The sequence below is a fragment of the Falco rusticolus genome, chromosome 5 (assembly GCF_015220075.1).
Source record: "Falco rusticolus isolate bFalRus1 chromosome 5, bFalRus1.pri, whole genome shotgun sequence".
In the NCBI taxonomy this organism is placed as follows: domain Eukaryota; kingdom Metazoa; phylum Chordata; class Aves; order Falconiformes; family Falconidae; genus Falco; species Falco rusticolus.
The window spans coordinates 32,855,706-32,877,767 of record NC_051191.1 but is presented as its reverse complement, the minus strand read 5'-3'; the positions used below and the strand labels follow the sequence as shown (position 1 = coordinate 32,877,767).

Sequence of the window (22,062 nt, the reverse complement as noted above, 5' to 3'; positions counted from 1 at the left end):
CCCAAACAACTGCCCCAAACTAAACAGCACCTGCACATACACAGTGGTAACTAGACTTTTAACCTTTTTAACCTTATTGTTTTTCTGGCTCTGAAGACCCACAAAACCTGATCAGCTGGCAGCGATTCTTATGGCAGAGAAATGAGTTTGTTGGTGTGAGTCAGTAAGAATACCTCCTCTCGGCAACAAGCCTATCCCAAGTGAGGATGCCGTATTTCCGTTAGCTGACGAAGTGAAACTACTGAAGGTTTGCACAAGTGTCTGAGTTTTGCTTTTTAAAAACGCTCTTAAACATTGCCAGTGCATATCCATTTGATGAAGTGGTCATAGACCTTGAGAATGAGGAGTTACAGCACTTCATTAATTTCCACTTGTCTTCTGGGAGTGTGCAGATCTAGTAGGACAAAATATGTTCGCAGCATAATGCACTTCTGATATTCTCAGTTATGGCAGATTGCTAAGACTTTTTAGCAGAAGTGTAAATCAGAACAGCATGAAGACAACTCCTTCCACTAAGCAGTGTCAGGAAAGAAGCCAGCCAGATTCTCTGAGAACGCCACTTCTAAGAATACATCCTATTTCAGAAAACATGGTCAATTCTGAGAAAGGTAGCAAAGGCAGAAAAAGTTTGAAACACATTTAAAGGCAGTAAACACCAGTGGACACCTCCAAAAAATGTTAAAGCTACAAAGCATCGATCAAAGAAAAGGACTGAGGTTCATTACCTGTTTACAAGTAAGAGCAAATCAGAATGCAATTAACCTTGCACCGGGACCACTGTTAATGAAGTCAGACGCCACAGACCCTGATTTGAATACATTTTCTGTGTTTTTCTATTAAGCAAGCATGGCGGGCCAGCCTTGGGTAGAAGTTGGTTTGAATCCTTTGTCACAGTCTTAAGCTTAGCTAACGAAAAACAGTAGGTAGGTGGAAAACTGCTTTTGTGAACGCCATTAAAAATTCACCACAGACATCATACCTGAAGTTTTGAGGCAACCACTGATGCATAACTGACCTTGTATTTATAGAAATTATATACCAAGCAGGTTTTACGTAATTACCAGAGTACCTACTTGTATTTTCAGGCAATTTCTGACCTGTAGAATCTATCTTCAATTATTTAGATTAGATTAAGGATCTGTCTTCAAATGCATGACTACCAAAGCTATGAAATTAATGTTCTTATAACAGCACCTCATTGTAGTGATAAGGAAAAAGTAAAGAACTCTTAATTTGCAGCAGATGTGACCTATACAGCCTCTGCTAATAAACAGGCCTACTAAGGATAAATCCACTTGTCATCAGTTTTTCCATTTCATAGGATAATGTGGAATAACCTGCTTAAAAGCATCACCAAAAAATTAAGCATTGTAAAAAGAAATATGTCAATAACTCATTTCACAATCACTTTCACATTTATTAAATTGAGCTACAATTTTATACATTAGTACAATTCTCCCAAGTGAACAAGCCTGAACAGAGCAAGTGATTCTTTGAAAAAGTAATAAAAATGCCACTTAGTATTTTTCAGCTATTTGAACAGACACATTAACAAGCAGATCCCTGTAAAACCAGCTGAAATTGCCCTTTCAGAATCAGCAATTCCAAGAACACTTAATTAACAAAATCCTTCCAGCAAGAGAAATTCCAGCAGGAATGGGAAGCGAGAAAATCATAATAAGCCACATCAGAATTCTTCTTAGAATAGCAGAGAATTTGCCTTTCTCTGTAAACCAATACATACAGACTTTTGTAGCCCCAAAAGAACCCCCCTAAGTCTCTCATTTGAGGATTTAGAGCAGAAACTTCAGTTTTAGTTACATCTGAGGACAGGGTAAAACAATCAAAACGTAACAATGCACAAGCTATTAGAACAAGGAAGTGTTGTATCTAGAATAAGTCAGTCAGCCACAGAGGGACCAAAGTCCCTCATTTCAGCACTGCCCTTACCATCCTATGAAACACAAATTCTGTCTCAGAGGAAGGTTTAACCATAGACTATAAATACAAAACCAGGCAGACAAGCACAGGGGAAACAAATATATTTCAATTGCTCAAGAAATGCCGTTCAACATACAGTTAGTTTTGGCGACAGGCATGTTGAAACCAAAGGCTATCTATCTCTCTATATAATTAATAATACATTTTTTTTAATTTCTTAACATAAAGAATTGTACAGAATTAACAAGATGTATTACATTGAAAAGTGTACCTCACTGAATATTTGAAGTAGCCAGAAATATTTTAATTCATGGGTTAATTTTTTGTGACAGAGGTGGTTGGTTTGGGTTTGATTGTTTTTTTGGGGGGGTTTATTAGACTTTTCTGTTTTAGAGCTGATAGGAAATGCTATAGATCAGCTTGACAAAGGATATAATTGCAAAGTTTTAATTACAAAAAAAAAGCAATAGAAAGTAAAGATTTTTTTTTTCCAAAAAAAACACACTTAGCAAAATACAGGAAAGGAGGAAGTGCATTACAAAATATATATGTGCTTATTAAAATGTTTGAGATGCAATGCTCAGCTTCAGATGCCAGACCATAATGAAAAAGGATCAGTCAAGATGGTACACAGGCCAAAGGGCTAATTGGTGTGAACATTTCCGCACTTTCAGTACTGCAGATATCCTCAAAATCAGAAAAGGATGACCTGTTCTCTTTCAAGCTCAGTACCAGCATAACAAACAAAAAATGACACAAAGAACACACATATTGCTTTCATAAGAAAACTATGAAGAAAAGCTACCATTCATATTTATGCAGTCAAATCTAAAGCTTTTCACAATAAGTCGTAAAACTAAATTTCCTCTTGCATATACCCTTTCATGCACTTTAGTAGTCTAATTCTCTCTTATTTTAAAATAGGTCACTTTAACACCAAGTCAATGATGCCTTTCAGTATGGCGAACAGCCTTTATTATTCCCAATGAAAAGGAATGAACATAATTTATATTTAAAAAGTGGTTAGCATAGCTCAACAGACACTCCTCTAAGGAATTTGCCATGTATTATTCTGAAAGCATCTAAAATCTTCAGTCCCTGTAATCAGTTTAAGACACTAATTATGAAGTAATGCACATCAAGACTAAATCCTCCCTTATTTAGCTCACTCCCTGTTGTAGAAAACGTCCCTTCTTCATTTTTGTAATCTTCCACTCTAAATTCCCCAAGGGTTCCTTAAGATATTAACAAAATCATCATCATCTATTACTCCAATACTTAATCCTTCATAGTAATCTTCAAACTCAGAATAGGACACTTCACTGGGGTTGCTGCAGGACTCTCTTAATGTTTCTAGAAACGATGATTTAATTTCTTCTTCTGTAGCTTTGCCTGTGAAAGTATATTTTTCTATTAAATACGTTTTCAAGTACAGGGAATATATTGCATTGAATATACTTCAGGCAAGAAACTTCCAAATTTTAGCTTGCAAATATTATTTTCTTGAACAAATTCAATATTCTGATTTCAGAATTAAGTCACTGTCTCACTTAGTAACAGCTGCAGAAATGATTTTTCTTTAATAGAACATGATAGCATTAAATATCAACAGAGGCCACGGTCAATTTCAATGAATGACAAGATCAGGAAGATTTCTTCAAATGACTGCAAAAACTGAGTAATGCATTTGTAAACTAAAATTCTGGTAATTCAGAAATTATCTTCTATAAAGCATATGTTTAATGTAATACTAGTTCAAAGCTCTAGGAAAATATTAAAATGCAAGTTTGCATTTGAAATGTGTTCTGCAATTTACATGTGTTTTAGTGACTTAATAAGGAATATACTCAAGACTATTTCATAGCACTCAGGAAAAAAAATGGAAAAAATATAGCACTATAACACTGGAAAAACTTGTATGTGTAAAATCCCTATACCACCATGTATCTTCATGTGTTATCATTAAAAACACCAGCAATACAAAAAAAACATCCTCTCTTCTACAGGTAAAATAGAAAGAGTCAGGACACTAAGGAGGCTTTCACAATTACTAGTTTGGTACATAGAGATGTTATTTTAAAAACTCACACAAATATTTAGACTCCTATTTTTTCAATGATAGAGTTTAAACATTTTTGAGAATCCTGAGGAAAAAAAAAAAAAAAGAAGATACCAACATTTCCTCTGTAGAGGATGACAATCCTGTCCCAGAAGTAAATGAGTAACTTATTCAGAAGGAACTTCAAGTGCCAAGTACATTCAGTGTCAGTTGGAAACTGCACAGTTTGATGGAAGACAGTAACATGAAATGGGAGTATCCTCCTAAATGAAATTACTAACATCATATGTGTCACTGATAACTTGCACACCAAAGCTGAGAAATAGCTGCTTAAATGTAGTTCTACACAGGCAGGGAAAGGAATTATTCTGCATATATGCAGTATTAGCAGCTTGATAAAAAGCAAGTATTAAAATTGTGTCTATGAACTCCCTTATTATTCGTAGTTGTGTTCCAGATAGACACGTTCTAGGTCATCAGAGGAAAAAAAAAGATTCTCCTTACCAGCTCGAGTCTAAGCCAATATGAAAACAGTTTGTATTTGCAACCAGTTTCTGGATCTGGTATCTCTGCTAACAAGATGACTTCAGTAGTTACAGATTTATTATTTTTTTTGTTCACGTGAATTACCTGCCAATACTAGAGGATGTTTCTTTGCACAGTAACATTTTCTGATATCTACCATAGGCACACTCCCAGTTTTGCTGAAATCTAGTTTCATATAAGCCTATAAGGGGACAAAAAAAAAAAAAAAAAAAAAGAGTTTCATATAAGCACATAAGAAGAGAGTAAAAAAGCGGAAAAACTTAAAGATCAAATATTTAGATTAAATATCAAGATACTTAACTACCTAGCACATAGTTTTAGATCTTGTGTAATGGATTATGTGAAATTATCTATTTTATGTAAGGCACCAGATACCAGAAAATTATTCTAGATTATGGAGTTTCATGATTATTTTATCTCAACAGCTCTCATAACAGATGTGGTCCCCTCACTAACTCAAAAAAAAATCATTCTCTCCAAAATTTCTAGTTCATCCTTAGAATCAGAATTAAGCTGCTTCCCTCCTGCCTCCTCCAATTACTAAGATACTTGCATCATTCTGACAGAGGCCTCAACACAGCCTCTTCAGCACTGCTAAGAGCAGCTTCATTTTCATTCCGGTTTACTCAAATACACGTGCTTGATACATAAGATTAAGGGAGTCAGATCCTCCGTGACTAAAGTATGAAAGTATGTAATTTCTTTTGATCTTGATATCCAGTTGCTACTCTACCGATTGATTTGTGATCAGTGTTTCATACTGCAAACAGTTCCACGTTACATTATAGACGTATAATAAATGGCATTTTAAATATAAATAGTCTCAGGAATACAACAATCCCAACTGTAGGTCTCAAAGGAGCCAAGTATTACTGCCACCTATTTCTGGCACTGAGGGGAAAAAAATCTGCACACAGATATAGTGATCTGCCAAAATAAGGAAACATACTTCTGAAAGAGATAGTTTCATGGACTGATCTGTAAGAATAGCACACATATGCATAAACTCAAAATAATAAAGGAATTTTAATTCTAGAGTTTAAAATTAACTAATTCTACAATGAAACAGCATGCAGTCCTCTGATTTATATTTGTTTTAATGAACTGATCTGAAAATTTAAAAAGTCAATTACCAGATGCACAGTTTAAGAAAAACAACAATAACAAAAATAACCAATAACCAGAACATGATGAATAACCAACTCCAAAGTTAGACTGCAAAATATCTATACTTGGAATATCTGTAACAACTTACTTTTCTTACAAATGCTTTCCTATATTCATTCATTTCTCCAAATATGGCACGAGTAAATTCTCCATAATCGACTTTATCGCTCTTGCTGTCATCAAGAATAAGCCATAAGGATTCAAAGTCCTGCAATTTAAAAATATTTTGCTGGAGTTCTTCACTATGTCCTAGAATAAAACAATTACTAGAATAGGAAATTACAGTATTCTGTAACCCTTCCAAATCCAAACTGATTAAAATATTTTTCAAAATAACGCAAGTCATCATCAATCACAGATGAGCATAATTCACATTATATGCATTTCTGGTAGCTGCAGGTTATTTTTAAAATGTAAAATATATATATATATATAAAAAGATAAGTAAACAGCACCTTCTAGATTATTTTTACAAGGCTAAATAAGAAAAAAATGGATTGCAATACCACTTGCTTCTTCATGATTAAAAAGGTTGCATGTTTTTAAATGTATTACTTTTTATTTTTAAGAATTTCACACAGAACCTAATGCAGAAATGTCAATATACCACAAGGGGGGAAAAAAACCCCTAAACTCAACAACCTTGCAAAAAACAGCCATTAAACTATAGATTTAAGCAAAGAAAATAACTGATTCCATAAATTAAAATAAGGTAACACCCATGATTACAGTTCCAACTAGACTTACCTCTTCAGGAATTTCCAAATGGAAAACTTTTAGAGCTTCTTTAAAGGCTGCCTGAGAGAGAAAACCATTTCTGTTCTTGTCTACTTGTCGGAAATACTTTCCTAAGCCTGTTATAACCCGAACTCCTCTTTTACTTAGTGTCTCTCTGAGTATACCTGAGGATTTAGAGGAATAAAGGACACAGAGATTACCTGAAGTTGGTCACTTGCTATGGAGCTGATATAACAGTAAAGAAACCCACAACTACTTATGAAATTTCTGGTTAAAATGACACATCCACGCATCCAGGCTCCCTTATCTTTGATGACAGAATGTCAGATCAAAATGAAACTATCAGTTACTTAATATTTGAGTAAAAATAATATAAAGCAGCAGCAACATCTTACTAAACTTTTTCAGAGATCAGAGAAAGAAAGGGAGAATGGCTAACACCCTTTACGTGCTCAGATTATAAACTGCTTACTTCTGCTAGAACTGATTACAGACCACTGTTCAACATACAAAACAATGTAGGAACACTACTTTGGTAATACAAGCATTCCATTATGGGACACAGAGTTGCTCCTTCATTGTACAAACACGTTAAATACATCTGGAAACAAGAACAAATATCAGTAATGCTGCAAAATTGCTCCAAAATGATATGCAGAGAACTATTTCTACAGTAAAAATGACAGCCTTATCAAAATCTTTAGGTAGCAGGTTTACTTTAGGGATGCCTGAGTTTCTTAGCATAATCTCTTAACAGATAATCTGCTAAGAGATTATCATAGTATATCTTCAAATTATTTGTATCTACAATTATAAAGCAAAATAGGGGGGAGGGTGACAGAAGCAAGTTTTTTTTTCAAGTGAAGTTCAAACTCAGATGTATGTTAAAAGATGTCTTGAAGCACATACATGTAACCTTCTTCCCAGCTACACCAGCAACCTTAGATGTAGTCCGACAACTGAGAAATCAATTTGTGTCTATTATGCAAGGGAAAAAAAATGGAAAAACTATAAAATTGTAGAAATATCCCTAATTATTATTCCAAGAATTTTTCTAAAATTAAAAGTCTAAGCAGATTTTAGTGACCAAAGAGTGCCAACTGAAACCAGGTTTAGCTAATGACAATAAATAATGGAGATTATACAAGCTGGACAGTTTTGGTTGACCACAGGTTACAAAGACAATATACAGCACTGCATAAACATCTTCCCGTGATTTTAAACACAAAGCTATGCTTTTGTCCTAAAGACTGTAGGTAGGAACCTGAAAAAAATTGTTTACATATTCCAGAATATACTATTCAATTATACTTACATACTCTAATAAGTATAACATTAAAGACTATCAAAAATAACTTATTAACGGATAGAAATAATGGCCAAAAGAAGCATCTAGCAGAAAAATAACTGGAAAAAAATGAGATTGTGCTTGTACATTTTGCCAATAACTTTTTTAGTTTAATACCAGTTTAACATAGGATCAGCATTATGTTTCAGCATGTTTTCAGAGATTATGTTGACACAGAGATTAACATTTTATTGATTACATGTATAATTATTCTGTACTGTCTCCACAATCTTTAGCCTGACTGTTTATTTAAAGAAAAAGAGAAGAAATTATTCCTGTGGTTGATTTATGCTGGTATCACTTCCAAAAATATTTTGATAAACATTTGAATTTTGTTTCATTTCATTTATACAAATAAAATCTTTATAACGTCACTATTGTTCTTGGTGTTGACCTGAAAAGACAAAGGTGCAGAAATTAGAATAGGTTCTGCTAGACACTAACCTTGAATCTTCCTGAAAACTTTGTTGTCATCAACCACTTGCTTGGAACACTCTTGCTTGAACTCTGTAGAAGAAGCTCTAAAATAACAAAAATTAATGTTGCTTGGTGAAATTACATATAATACTACTGAATTTAAAACAGCTGTAGTAAAAAACATACTGAACTTTATATTTAATTCTTATACTACCCTTAAGCATTGCATCCAATTGCTTGGGTTTGAGATGGCACACACCCTTGCTGAACAGCCGCAGGTATACAGAAATTCCTTTCTGACAATATTCCATTAGCAGCTCCTCTACTAATTCATTAATTATAGATAATTTCTCCTGTGCATAAAAACTCCAGAAATTTATTTCAAAAGAGTCCTAATCTCCAGCTCAGGCCACTGGAAGAGCTTGTTAAAACAACTACATTTCGTTACCATCAGGAAAATAACATGAAGTAGCTACAAGTTTCTCTTTAGAAGAGAAACAAGCAAGGGTATGGACTAAAAACTGGATCAGCATATCTTAGGTGTGATCTAGGAATTATAGTGAGATTTTGTGTTTTGTCTGACAAGTTCCCTTCTGAAAAGGGCTTCCCAGAAGACTCCATCAGAAATTATTGTAAAGGTTGATAAAAAAATACTGTGGAAGAACCTACTGGAAGGAAAAGAAAAGAAAAGAAAAAAAAAAGTCATAATTATCAGAACAGGAGGGCAAACAGAAACGCAGTACGGTCAACTTTGAGCTGCTTGCTTGCCAGTGCTTTGTTATGGAAGAGTACTCCCCCTGCTGCTTTCTGAGACCTCTCTGCTGCCTATTAAAGACTTTTCGTCTCAGCTTTGGGTACCTTCCCATTATGAAGTCCCTAAAAGCTTGCCTATATCAAACCACCTAAACCGTAAAGCCAACGACCACCTACACAGAGGACAGCATACTCTCTCCAAAACACATGTAAAACAAGACTCATGGCTTGTGACAGCAGGGCATAGCTGCCATTGAAAACCTGCAATAGACCTTCCGGGCTGTACCTGAGCAGAATTCTCTGTGAGTACCGTAATGGAGGTAGGAAGACTCAGTTCAAGAGTTTTGCACCAGATTGTACCGAGTTCAATAACACACCCATTCAGAAGAAAAAGACAGACTTCACAATCTGAAAATTAGTCACTAATGGAAAGAACACAGAGAGCAAATATAAAAAAGAAACAATCTGTTCCACCACAGGTAGAAAAAAATGCAAAATTATAACCCAGTGAGCAGGTCTTCTTTCTGCAGCCTTCAGAGATAACATTGGATCAATTCCAAATTTCACAGGTATAAGATTAGCAACAAATGAAACAAAAAGCTGTTTACCAGAACGATAGGCTTCTGAGATGTAAAATGCCTTACATAAACTATCTGAAAATAAACATATTGTCTTTTATTTCATGGAAAACTTGCAGAAAGGGAACCACTAGCATTAAGCATCATACAACTATATATTTCTATAACAAATTACATTTGAATTTATTGTTCTATGTACTGTTAGCTCACTATGGCTCCTTTGCAAAGCTTTCAGTGTAAAAGGTCCTTAAAGTGAATATTACCATAACTGAGAACAAGCTTCATGCATCTAAACACTTGCAGAAAGAAAAATAATAGTTGGTTAAGTTGTGCTAAACAAAAGTAGTCTTTAGATACTAAACATATTTAATTGAAATTGTGTTATTGCTGGTCCCAGTCAAGGGATTGAAGCATCTGACACATGAAGAAAAGCTGGGAGAGCTGGAACTGTTTAGCCTGGAGAAAAGAAAGCCTGAGGGATCTTACCAGTGTGTATAAACACCTGACAGGAGGGAGTAAAGATAACCGAGACAGGATCTGCTAGGCGGAGCCCAGTGACAGGACAAGAGGTAGTGGGCATAAACTGAAACAAAGGAGCTTCCCTCTGAACATCAGGAAACATGTTTGTACTGAGTGTGACTGAACACTGGAATAGGTTGCCCACAGAGGTTGCAGAGTCTCCATATTTTGAGATATTTAAAAATTCAACTGGCTGCAGCCGCCCTGAGAAGCCTGCTGTAGCAAGCTCTGCTCTGAGCAGCAGGGTTGGACTAGAGACCCTCTGGAGGTCCCTTTCTATGATTCTGTGATTTTATGAAAATTTCTGCCTTGCAACATCTGATATCAACAAACACTCCTCACCAAAATTTGAGTAATCAAACTCTGACTGTATTTCCAACACTTAAGTAACTTCTGTGTTCAGGCAACACAGCAGGGTGATAAATTTTATACCAAGATTTTATTTGTGCTAAGAAACCAGTATACTCACAATAAAAGCCAGAAACGCCAGAGAAAGATGCTTTATTCCCTAGACAGTTTACTTCTGCATAGCTATTGAGAATGACCTTCAAAAATAACACATATTCAAAGATTAACCAATTACCTAACCATCTAAAAAATTTCTAAGAAATTCCCATCTTTCAGACTATGGAACAACATAATTTACCAAAACCTTTTTCTGAAAGAGTGCAGAAATGCTGTCCCACTGCCTGAAGTCTTCAACATGTGGCAATATATGGAAGAAGGAAGAATGAAGGGATAGGAAGGGGAATGAAAGGAATGAAGAAGAAAAAACAGAGAGAGAAACCCCCAGTCCTTCCCCTGCCTATGTTGAAATACTTGTGTTATCATGACTGATACAAGCTTTTAACATAACTGTCACAAAAGATTCAATAATAATAATGCTGATCACAAAAAAGCAGATTTTCCCCAAATGCAGTATTTTAGTCCATTACATAAGAAAAGTTTCAGTATATGACTTGTATATAAAAACACCTGACTTCAAACAAAGCAAACAAGGCACTTATAATGTATTTATTTTAAAATTACCTCTCAACATTCTAGAAAGTTAATGAATTACAGAACATCCACTAACATCTATTACTAAAGTCTCCTAACAACAGCCTAAATACAGATTTATTTTTTTAGCAGTATAAGATATTAGAAGCTCTTAGTAAAAAAACTTTTTTGCTTAAGGAAGGAAAGGTAGTTTGAAAAACAGCTGCACTTACTTTAGAAAATCCATAGCAGCTTCATCTATACTTATCACACGAAGGGTGAGAACTGGGTTCTGCTTAACACTTTCTGGAAGGTTATGATCAATACTTCGGAAAGTTAGGTTAGCTCCCTGTTGGCAAAGCATACAACAACTTACAAACAGGTCATGTATTTCATAAAATACATTCTTAAAACCTTGGTATGAAGTGATGGAAAAGTGCAACTAAGGTCAGTTAACCTGCTTAACTTTCTAGTACTAAGTAACAACAGCTGCAGGCTCCAAGGTGACACATTATCCTCTACATAGAGGTTTGTCTAGTAAGAGGGACTACTGTTGCCTAATCTACAGCTTAGAAACACAAGACTAGAGATTGTTGTTCCCTCAGCCAGGCTCTACTTTTCAATTTTTCTTCTCCCTTCATCCATATGGGATCCAAAACTCACTGGACCACAGAATAGTCACAGAAGGTGCCACATTGATTCCATGACAGCAAAGTTCTCTTAAAGCAGAAAAAACCCTCCAGTTATTTTCAATAACCTAAAATCATACTTGAGATAACCACTAAAAAGTAAGCCTTCCCAAAGTTCAAATCATTCCTGTGAAGTTTAACTATAAAGTTATTCTTTAAAATTGCCAAATTTCACGAATAAATATTGAATAAAAATGTTATTAGTAGCACACAGTTCTATTACCCTGCATAGTTTCTTCTAGTCTTACAAACCACCCTTCCCTTCAAGTTGGGGACAGAGAAAACACTTCATATATTCTGCAAAGTTCAGGATGCTTTTTGGTTTGGGTGAAGAGGGAAGGGGAGAGAAAGAAAAGCAGCAAACTAAACCCAAAGGATGCTGAGAAGCAGCAAAAAAAGCAGCAGCTCTAACTGTAATATCCATGCAGGCTTGGGTTATAAAGCCTCCAAAACTCATAAATTAGGAAGGGGACAGAGACACTGTTATTGTGCAAGTGTCTCAAACATTTGGATTTTGTGAGAGATTTTTACATCTTAATGTCAGCCCAGAAACCCAGTTTGCAGATCTGGAGATTCACAGATATGATGTTATTCTGAAGAGCTATCCAACTTGGCAACAGTACATTTTCTGAATGGCTTTAAGATGCATCTTTATTCAGAACACATTTCTATCTGCAGGTTACAAAGATACACAGGGCAATAATAATAATTAAAAAAACCCCAAACCTCTAAAAAATAGCTTCAATTTCCATACCATAAAGAAAGTAATCTATTTCATCTTGGAAACTCTTACATCATAGCCACATATAAACAGTTAGAATTAGGCAGGTGGTTAGACAAAACACTAAGAACTAATGTTGTCCTCTTTTAGTTTCAATACTTAAATTCAAACACATTTTTGCTCTAAACTCAAGATTTGCAGGAGGATATGACGAACTCAGTGAAAACACTCTGTACTTGAAAAATTGCTCAAGTATTTATAAACCAGGAACACTTAACTCAGTACAGAAGTACAGAAGATGCAGTATGATTTGTAGTCAGTCACCAAATTATCTGGTAGATGAAGTTTACCATTGTTTCAAAAGTGCTCTCTAAAAAGCTGGTAGTACACATTTTCAAACTTCAGGTTAGTTTAAAATGTTAGTTTCATGTTTAAAAAAATGCATTTTATCATTTTATCGCGTCAAAAATGTCAGCAGACCTTGCAAAGATTATTAATTTTTATCAATTACTTTGCTCTACTTCATTTTCAGGACTTTCCTTCCCGAGTTGCTCATTTTGCCTACAAAGAGGTCTACGCTGTCTGCAGTCTTGTGCCCTCTCGTGGGAATATCGGGAACTACAGCTTAATCTGAAGCCAAAAACGGAACCTAAAACATGGGACAGCAAAATAATCCAGACTCCTGAAAATCTTTTCATTCGAAAACGTTACTGGAGGGAAAGAATCACAGAATCATAGACTGGTTTGGGTCGGAAGGGACCTTAAAGATCATCTGGTTCCAACCTCCCTGCCATGGGCAGGGACACCTTCCACTAGACCAGGTTGCTCAAAGCCCCATCCAGCCTGGCCTGGAACACTTCCAGAGATGGGGCATCCACAGCTTCTCTGGGAAACTTGTTCCAGTGTTTTTCCAGTCTCCTAATAAAGAATTTCTTCGTGATATCTAATCTAAGTCTACCCTCTTTCAGCTTAAGGCCATTACCCCTTATCCTATTTTCTCTTAAAGTTAGATCACAATTTTCAACTCAAGTATCTATAATATTACTTCCAAACCACCAACAAAATTGCCTTACATTCAGCAGAACACTTACAATATAGAAGTCACTAAGGTCATAAGCTTTCCCCTTCCTTTGTCCACGTTCATGTTGATAAATTCCCTTCTGAATGAAAGGCAAGGCATTTGTTCTGTGAAATAATTCAAAAGTGCTAGTAAAACAATTACATTTAAGTTTCTTAGATACAGTTGCAAGAAGTTTTCTAAAACCTTTTTAAAAAAAAGTAATTTATCCTACCTATTTTTTCCAAACTGCCGAAATTCGTACACAGTAAGGGATCTGTCACATGTGAAAAAAAATCCAATCAACTCTCTACAAGCATCATGACCATTTCTAAAAGGAAAATTGAAAAGCACCTTTATGTTTTTGCATCTATATAAATCCAATTCAATGCAAACATAAAACACATTTATTCTGGAATATGCATTTTATTTCCAATGTTGCATGTTGTACAGTCTTTTTCTTTGAAAGAGCTATCTTAACCCACCATGGAATTCAACTTCTATATGTGGACATGTTTTAATGCAATATTCCGTTCTCCATAATGTTAAAAATATATTTCAAGGCTTCGTGTTTTAGGATACCAACATAATTCTCACTCAACGACTAAGGGATTACTTATACCACCAGGACTACTGCATTCATTATGGTATATGAAGCTATGATATACGAAGCTACATGGCTGAACCCTCAGCTACATCTAACAAGTACACAGTTCACTGCTTTAGAAAAGCACCACTTTCAGAGTTTAAGAATATGGTCATGTCACCACTACTCAATTCAGAACAGTTTCAAAGATGCCCTAAATCTACAACTTTAATACATAAGGAGATACAAATGAGACACAAACCCATCTTTTCCATCCATGGCAGTTGCCACATAGTAAGACAGGGCTAAAACAACTTTTTCATTCAGCTGAAGCGCAACAGGTACGAGCACTATTATACACAGTCCCTGTGCTAACCATCCTGCCCAGAGCTACAGGTACGATGGTAACGTAACATTACTTACGCATCTTAATGTTCTACAAAGGGACTGTAAAGCCGCTATCCATCAGTCACATCAAAATTTGTATTATACATGTATGCATATATATACCCACACAGCACATAGTTTTTTCTAAACATAGGGAACAGAAATTTCAGTGCAATTAATTAGTTCAATAGAGTAAAGAATATAATTCATAAATTCATAGAGTTGAAAGGTTTCACAAAATTTGTGATTACCTTGATATAATCCTACTATCAAAGCGCAGTTTGTTAGAGAGCATGTTTTCAGTTAATCCTGATTTGGTCCTTATTCTGTGAAAATAATGCAGCATGTTAATGATACCTATATGCTCACAGAAAAACATTACATAAAAATCAACTGTTTCAAAACAGCAGAAAATGTGAAATACGGTATCCTTGGCAACTGGCTAAGGAGATGAACCTTTGTAGTTGAATTAGAAAGTAACTCAAGAGTTGTAATGTGAAATGTGTTCTGTAATTATATGAGAGTAAATTCACAGAAGGCATAGATATGAATGAGATCGTTTGTTTACATAAACTTAATATAAAGAATTAAACCTCTACCACTCACTATCCTTCCATGAATCGATGTGTTTTCTTGCAAAAACACGCACGTTGGGACTTCTTTAAGCATGTGGAGGAAGAGAAGGTTATCAGGAACAGTCAACATTGATTCACTAAGGGGAAATGGTGCCTGACCGACCTGATAGCCTTCTCTGATGGAGTGACTGGCTGGGTCGACCAGGGAAGAGCAGTGGATGTTGTCTGCCTTGACCTCAGCAAGGTGTTTGACACTGTCTCCACAACATCCTCATAGGTAGGCTCAGTCAGTGTGGGTGAGATGGGTGGACAGTGAGGTGGATCGAGAACTGGCTGAAGGGCAGAGCTCAGAGTTGTGATCAGTGGCAGAGTCCAGCTGCAGGCCTGTAGCCAGCGGTGTGCCCCTGGGGTCGGTACTGGGTCCAGTCCTGTTCAACTTGCTCATCAGTGACCTTTGGCTGAAGGGACAGAGCATACAAAACTGGGAGCAGTGGCTGATACACCAGAAGGCTGCGCTGCCATTCTGGTGTATCAGAACTGGACAGGCTGGAGAGCTGGGCAGAGGGGAACCTAATGAAGCTCAACAAAGGCAAGTGTAAGGTCCTGCATGTGGCTTGGGGCAATCCCAACCACAAAAACAGGATGGGTGGAGCACAGATTGAGAGCAGCCCCAAGGAGAAAAACTTGGGGGTGCTGGTGGATGAGAAGCTCAGCATTGCCTGGCAACATGTGCTTCCAGCCCAGAAAGCCAACCATATCCTGGGCTGAATCAAAATAAGTGTGGCCCACAGGATAAGGAAGCTGATTCTACCCCTCTACTCTGCTCTCGTGGGACCCCACCTGGAGTCCTGCGTTCAGCTCTGGTGCCCCCAACATAAGACAGACATGCACCTCTGGGAGCAAGTCCAAAGGAGATCCACAAAGATGACCAGAGGGCTAGGGCACCCCAACTATAAAGACAGGCTGAGAGAATTGGGGTTGTTCAGCCTGGAGAAGAGAAGGCTCCGGGGAGACCTTAGAGCAGCCTTCTAGTACCTGAAGGGAGCCTACAAGAAAGCTGGAGAGGGACTTTTTACAAGGGCATTAGTGAGAGGACAAGGGAGAATGGGTTTAAGCTGAAAGAGGGTAGATTTAGAGTAAATATTAAGAAGAAATTCTTTACTGTGAGGGTGGCAAGACAGTGGAACAGGTTGCCCAGAGAAGCTGTGGACATGCCATCCCTGGCAGTGTCCAAGGCCAGGCTGGATGGGGCTTTGAGCAGCCTGGCCTAGTGGAAGGTGTCCCTGCCTATGGCAGCGAGGCTGGGACTAAATGATCCTTAAGGTCCCTTCCAACACAAACCATTCTATGATTCTATATTACTAGTTCCAGAAACGGAGATTTGTCCATGTGATAGGTGTAACAGATTGAAACTGTTTTTGTGTGTGTGTCCCCCTTTTTAAGAATACAAAGATGATATTTTTTGAGAAAGACTTTAGAGCAGGATGTTAAAATGTGCCGAGATGTTTGCCTGCACGTTGAGAAAGATCAGCAGAAAAGAATTTGGACCTGTAGATTCACTTAATTTTATGGATCACAGTGTTTTCTCAGTTTTTCTCAAGCCCTTAGTATCACTATTTCAATGCTCACCAGCCAGGAATGACATTTAAACACCAATATGGTTAATTAATGCCGCAGAAATCAAAACATGAAAGAAAAGTATGATTATATCATTAATATCTACATTAGCACTTACAGATGCATATTTATGCAATTTTATGCACCTCAGGATAGGAATCTCTAAAAGGATATGACAAGATTACAAGCATTCCACAGCTCAGAAAAGGCTGGCAAGACCCTATGATGAACAATATCAATATAAGCTTAAGAATGTTCTTCCAGAGGATCCACAAAAAAAGGTCCCACTACACATAATTATAAGCATGGGGAGGCTACAAAAAAGGTTTCACATGAAGCTAGTGGAGCCAAGCCAGAAATAAAATATCTGGAAAGGTAAACAGACTTTGCAGAGCTGCAAATAATGGCAAACACAGCAGATCTATTTCTAAAAAAAAAAAAAACAAAAAAAACCAAACAAAAAACCCAGACCACTAGAGAAAGCTTACTTCGTTTCATGGAGCATTCTTTTTCTAAAATGCATTGGTGCTCTCCCAAGTCCCAGAATTCCTTCAGCTTCCTTGTAAGCATCATCACGTGTGGACTGCTCTGGGTCACTTATAATGGCTCTGATCAGAAAGAGCAGGGAGAAGCCCTCTGAAAATTAGTAAGCTTGAATTTCAGACCTTACAAATTCTTCCTCAGGAAAGAAAACACCCAAGAATAACACAGCAATAAAATCTTGGGGTTACCCATTAAGCTTGCATGAAACTGTGGGCTTATTTTTCTGTTTGTTTTTACAGACTCTGAAGTCTATTACTCAAAATCAAATATATGCAATAATATTCTGGCAGTGCACTACTATATTCTAAATTTACATGTATATATGTATTATTTGAAGTATATTTTATATATGTATATAGAAGGCAAATCTTAGAATTACAAAGGTGTTTTTTCCTCATTTTGACTATTTCTGTAAGTATTCCATCAGTGATATTCTTTATTCACAGCTCCCTCAAAAATCAGTGACAGCAGTTAGTCATACTGGCCAATGACATCATCCAGCAAAAAGACTGGCAATTCCTCTCCCAAAGCACTGTATACACAGCCCATAAGACCCCAAAGTCTCATCAAGCAGAAAAAAAATAGATGAACCCGTTTCTGAAAATTTTTATATTCTCTGTAACAGTTCAACAAGTAAACAAAAGAAGAGACCCTTTAAAAATAAATTAGATTCTTTTTACATTATTGAAATGGTTCATGATCAGAGGGAAAAAAATTTTGCACAGCTAATAGTTTTATAAACTTGCTCTCTGATGCACCTTTGCAGACATCAATTACACTGATTTAACTGCAAGATTGGCTCTACTAAAAAATATAATTAAAAAAATCAAAATAGATTTTTTTCATGCAACAGTTTTGAACTAATCCCCAATTAGCATCCTGTTCTCTGATACCAATTTGTTTGGCAGTACTAGCACAGTTATATTTGGAACATAAACAGAGAGATTTTTTTAAATTAAAGTTCACCCTGATGCAGCTGCAGCACTACTAAATATTGTTTTGACATTGTCAACATGAGGGTTCTGAGTAGGAGAAGGAATAAATGGAGAAAATAAGGCAAAGCAGCTGAAGCAGGTTAAGCACAGAATGAACATCCATGATCCAAGATGAACAAATCTGTATGTTTAATCCAACATCACTAGAACAGAAACACTTCAACACAACCAGTACATTTTTAAGATAACCTCTGCAATCATGTGCTTTACCTGTATCTTTGTAGATATGACATGGAACAAGCATTTCTTAGAAAATTGGGGATTTCTGCTCTGAACACTTCCGTATTTTTAATCCTGCTACAGTGATGCTTGGAATTTAACATTGTGTTTCATGACAATCCTGTTTCCTTCAGGCAACTTTCTTGATATCTCAGATTTTAAATAGCATAAAAGCATTAATAGACTTCTAAATAATATAGGTCATTTAAATTGCAGTCCAAATGAAAACAAATAAGATGGTGAAGTGCAACTTTCCAACCTCAAAGTCTTGAGGTATGATGGGCTATAATATCAGTACAGATGACTACAGAGATTGTAAACTAAGCAAAGAACACAACGTACTGCAAGACCTACCAGATAATTTTTTTACAAGTGTAATATAGTTTCATGTTACCTTAAACTAGCTTGCACCATTCTACATTGCCATAACCAGTAAACTTGGATAAAGCTTTGAATTATTAAAGGATGCTTAAAAATAAGAACAAGTTTATGGGAATAATAATAATAAAGAAAGATGGTTTTACTATACTTATCTTTACCTGCAAGTTACTTTTCTTCCCCCTTTAACATATAAAGGGATTTTCCTACACAGACGAAAAACCTTCTTGGAGCTAAAGGGATAGCAGTGAAGTTAGGAGAGCCTTCCTGTACAGCCTTGACCAACTTGATTCATCATTGTGCATTTTTTTCCTACCTGCCCAACGTTGGTACAATACTGCTTTATGCCTGAGGGATGTTGTGTCAATATTAATAAAGGAATATTAATAAAGCTAAGTTTCTTAGAAAAGAAAATAAATACTGAAAAAGCTTAATTCATAAAAGCAGGCATCCATATATTTTAGTGAGGTGCAAGAAGGTTATTTCTGAGAACTAGTGCTATTGTAAAGCCCATAAATTAGGTTCAAATATAAAATAAAAAATTATTCTCAGGAAAAAAATGAACTTACACGTAGGACTTTAAACTGATCTTTTAAATTAAATTAAAAAAACTTAAAGAATTTTTGCAAATAATAGCCCTACATAAGACTGCATAAGACTTGGAACAAGATGATCAAAACACCTCTTAGGCAAGAAAAGTCACACACTCACAGATCTGAATTCTTTAGGGATAACCTAAATTTTACATTATAAATTCACTTACCTAGATAACTGATCAACCATCACTTGTTCTACTACAGCCCGTTTTCTTCTCTCTACAGCAACATCCTCCTGCAATGAAAAATTGACTAGAGCAAATTAAATATATACCAGACACTTCACATAATAAATTACCCTTTAAGACAGCATTCAGAGGTTACATTCTTACCAATGTCACAATTAATCTTTTTTCCCCATCTTTTTTAGTAGAATTCTATTTGCATAACAGATAGACAAATAATATTCACTGCTACACACTCAAATTGTCTATGCATTCAATAAATATGAGAATTCTAGTATTTCTATTGATAGACAGCATCCTTATTATCTCTGTATTGTTTCCAATAAATTCTTTAAGTACAATAGAGCCCGAGGAAACTCACTCTATTCCAGGTTTCACGGCTGACACAGATTCCAGTTCAGAGAATGAAACTTTACCGCCAGCAATATGTAGTCAAAAAAAAAAAATCTTTTAAGACTTTTTTTTATTTGCTGCATGCCATAATAGTTTTCTGCTGAGACAGACCAATCTGAAATATGTTTCAAGAAAGATCATCCTAGGGGGGAAGGGGATTTAACATGATCTATTATTATTATTTTTATTAGAGTAACACTGAATCATAACCTTGTGCTATTCACTCTAAAGTGCTCAGGCATTGATCATCATTTGCTTCGTAGAAAGAGAAACCAAAACACAAGAGGATGTCCCGGAACAGCATGTAGGCTGCCAGCAACAACCAAGCCCCAGCACCTCTCTCCATTTTATCTTCCAGATTTCAGAAATTTTTCACTGCACTTAAATTTGCCTTATTCCCCCCTCCCCCCCAAAAAAATAACTAGTTATATATATGAGAAAACAGAGATTATTGTTACTGAGGGAGTTCACGCAACCTTTTTGACAACTTTGTAGGTAATTCCGAAACTGAAGAATTAAGATATTTTTCTGATTGGTTATTTTTTCCACACAATTCTTGTGTGCAAACCAAATTCTTGATAGATCAGATCAGGCCTTCCCATTGCTGAAGAAGAACCAAAAGTTGGTTCCCAGACAGCAGGTAACTGTAAGGGATAATCCTTAATTTCACAGAGATGTTATGGGTATAATTCACAACATTCAAGTAAATACTGATTGCCACTAGTCAAAAAAAAAACCCAACCAAACCACAAACTTCAAACCAAAAAAAACAAATAAATAATATAACACCAGACCAGTTGGTGTTTACTCTGAACGGATTTTAAGCCTTAAATATTTCTCAATTATAGGAGATAGGGGGCTTTTAGTTTGCTTTCATATTTCATTTTTTGCACCTATCAGAACTACATGGTGCTTTATTCCAAGTTACTGAATCTTTGCCTATTAACTGTTGCAACAGGTATATTAAAAAGCATTACGTAAAGGAAGACAAAGTGACAATACACATCAGTGTTTGTTAAAAGACAACATATTGCATGGACCCAGGCTTATAGCATGAAACCAGCTAGCATGCTGAAAATAACCTGATTTTTTTTAAAAAGAAACCTTATGCCTTGAAATTCAATTGAATACTAGGTCACTAAATTTAACATGAAATACCTTCCATTCAACTTAGACAAAAGCTGTACTACGAATTTACAAAACTGCTGAGGCAAACATTTAACTTGCAGCAGCACTCACTGGTTAAAAAGCAGTAACTCTTGTTCACAAGATACAATTATTCATAGAAAACCAATCTTTTCCAAAAAAACCTATAGCATCTATTGGCAATTACATATGTGCTACAATCTGGCTTGAATAAGGGGACTTTCATCCCAAACCACAGAAAAATTAAGAGAAATGCTACTGTAACATTAGATTTTTTTGTTAACAATTACAGTAAAAGGAAATTTTAACACTGTGTATGCTTAAGCAAATTTTTAAGGCATCTTAAAATCAAATGCCAGCAATTGAAGCAATGTACCCCCAATGGAATTAATATGTATGCAGTTACTATGATTTTTCCTACTATTCTGACCACTATCAGAAGCTTGAAGCTGACAGAACCTAAGACATGCTCCTAGAAGGAGACAGACAGCCTGTGCAACCGTGAGTGCTAATCAGTAACAAAAGGGCTCGCTCAAACACCTGCTGACTTCCTTTCAAAGCATGCCAGCTGCAGTGTACCGGTTATTTTGTGGTCCTGCACTGCTCTCTTTCTCAGTGTTTTCAGCATATTTGATTTAACATTAAGCAGTTACTCTAATGATACTTCAAATTTTTTTCCATGTCTTCACCCTATAGTATAATTTTAAAATTTATTCTAACAATAACAAGAGGTTCCTCAAGTTCTTAATAGAAGGTACTTTCTGAAAAGATATTATCATGAAAATGAATAGTGGCCGCAGTAGTGCAAGATTCACGTTCCCTTTGATGAGACTAGAAATCAAATAAATGTTTGCAGTGATGTAAAATTGAGTGCATAGTGATAAGCAAGCAAAATAAATTAAAAGTATTATGCACTTCTACAATATCACAA

The 22,062-nt window shown here is 35.9% G+C and overlaps 1 protein-coding gene across 8 annotated transcripts in view; it reads right to left on the bottom strand.

The window, feature by feature from the left end:
* Window positions 1-1,396: 1,396 nt before the first annotated feature.
* CAPS2 (calcyphosine 2) overlaps window positions 1,397-22,062 on the bottom strand; it is a 33,385-nt gene continuing 12,719 nt past the window's right edge. For 5 of the 8 annotated variants that reach the window (XM_037390153.1, XM_037390152.1, XM_037390154.1 and 2 more), the window contains 11 exons: window positions 19,575-19,642; window positions 17,165-17,284; window positions 14,736-14,810; window positions 13,747-13,842; window positions 13,546-13,639; window positions 11,278-11,393; window positions 8,244-8,320; window positions 6,461-6,615; window positions 5,802-5,921; window positions 4,631-4,727; window positions 3,158-3,333 (listed from right to left, as the gene is read on the bottom strand). In XM_037390153.1, the coding sequence (XP_037246050.1) occupies window positions 3,158-3,333; window positions 4,631-4,727; window positions 5,802-5,921; window positions 6,461-6,615; window positions 8,244-8,320; window positions 11,278-11,393; window positions 13,546-13,639; window positions 13,747-13,842; window positions 14,736-14,810; window positions 17,165-17,284; window positions 19,575-19,642 (1,194 nt within the window). Of the gene's footprint in view, window positions 3,334-4,630; window positions 4,728-5,801; window positions 5,922-6,460; window positions 6,616-8,243; window positions 8,321-11,277; window positions 11,394-13,545; window positions 13,640-13,746; window positions 13,843-14,735; window positions 14,811-17,164; window positions 17,285-19,574; window positions 19,643-22,062 lie in introns of all 8 variants that reach the window. The other 3 variants (XM_037390151.1, XM_037390159.1, XM_037390155.1) reach the window with 2 other exon arrangements.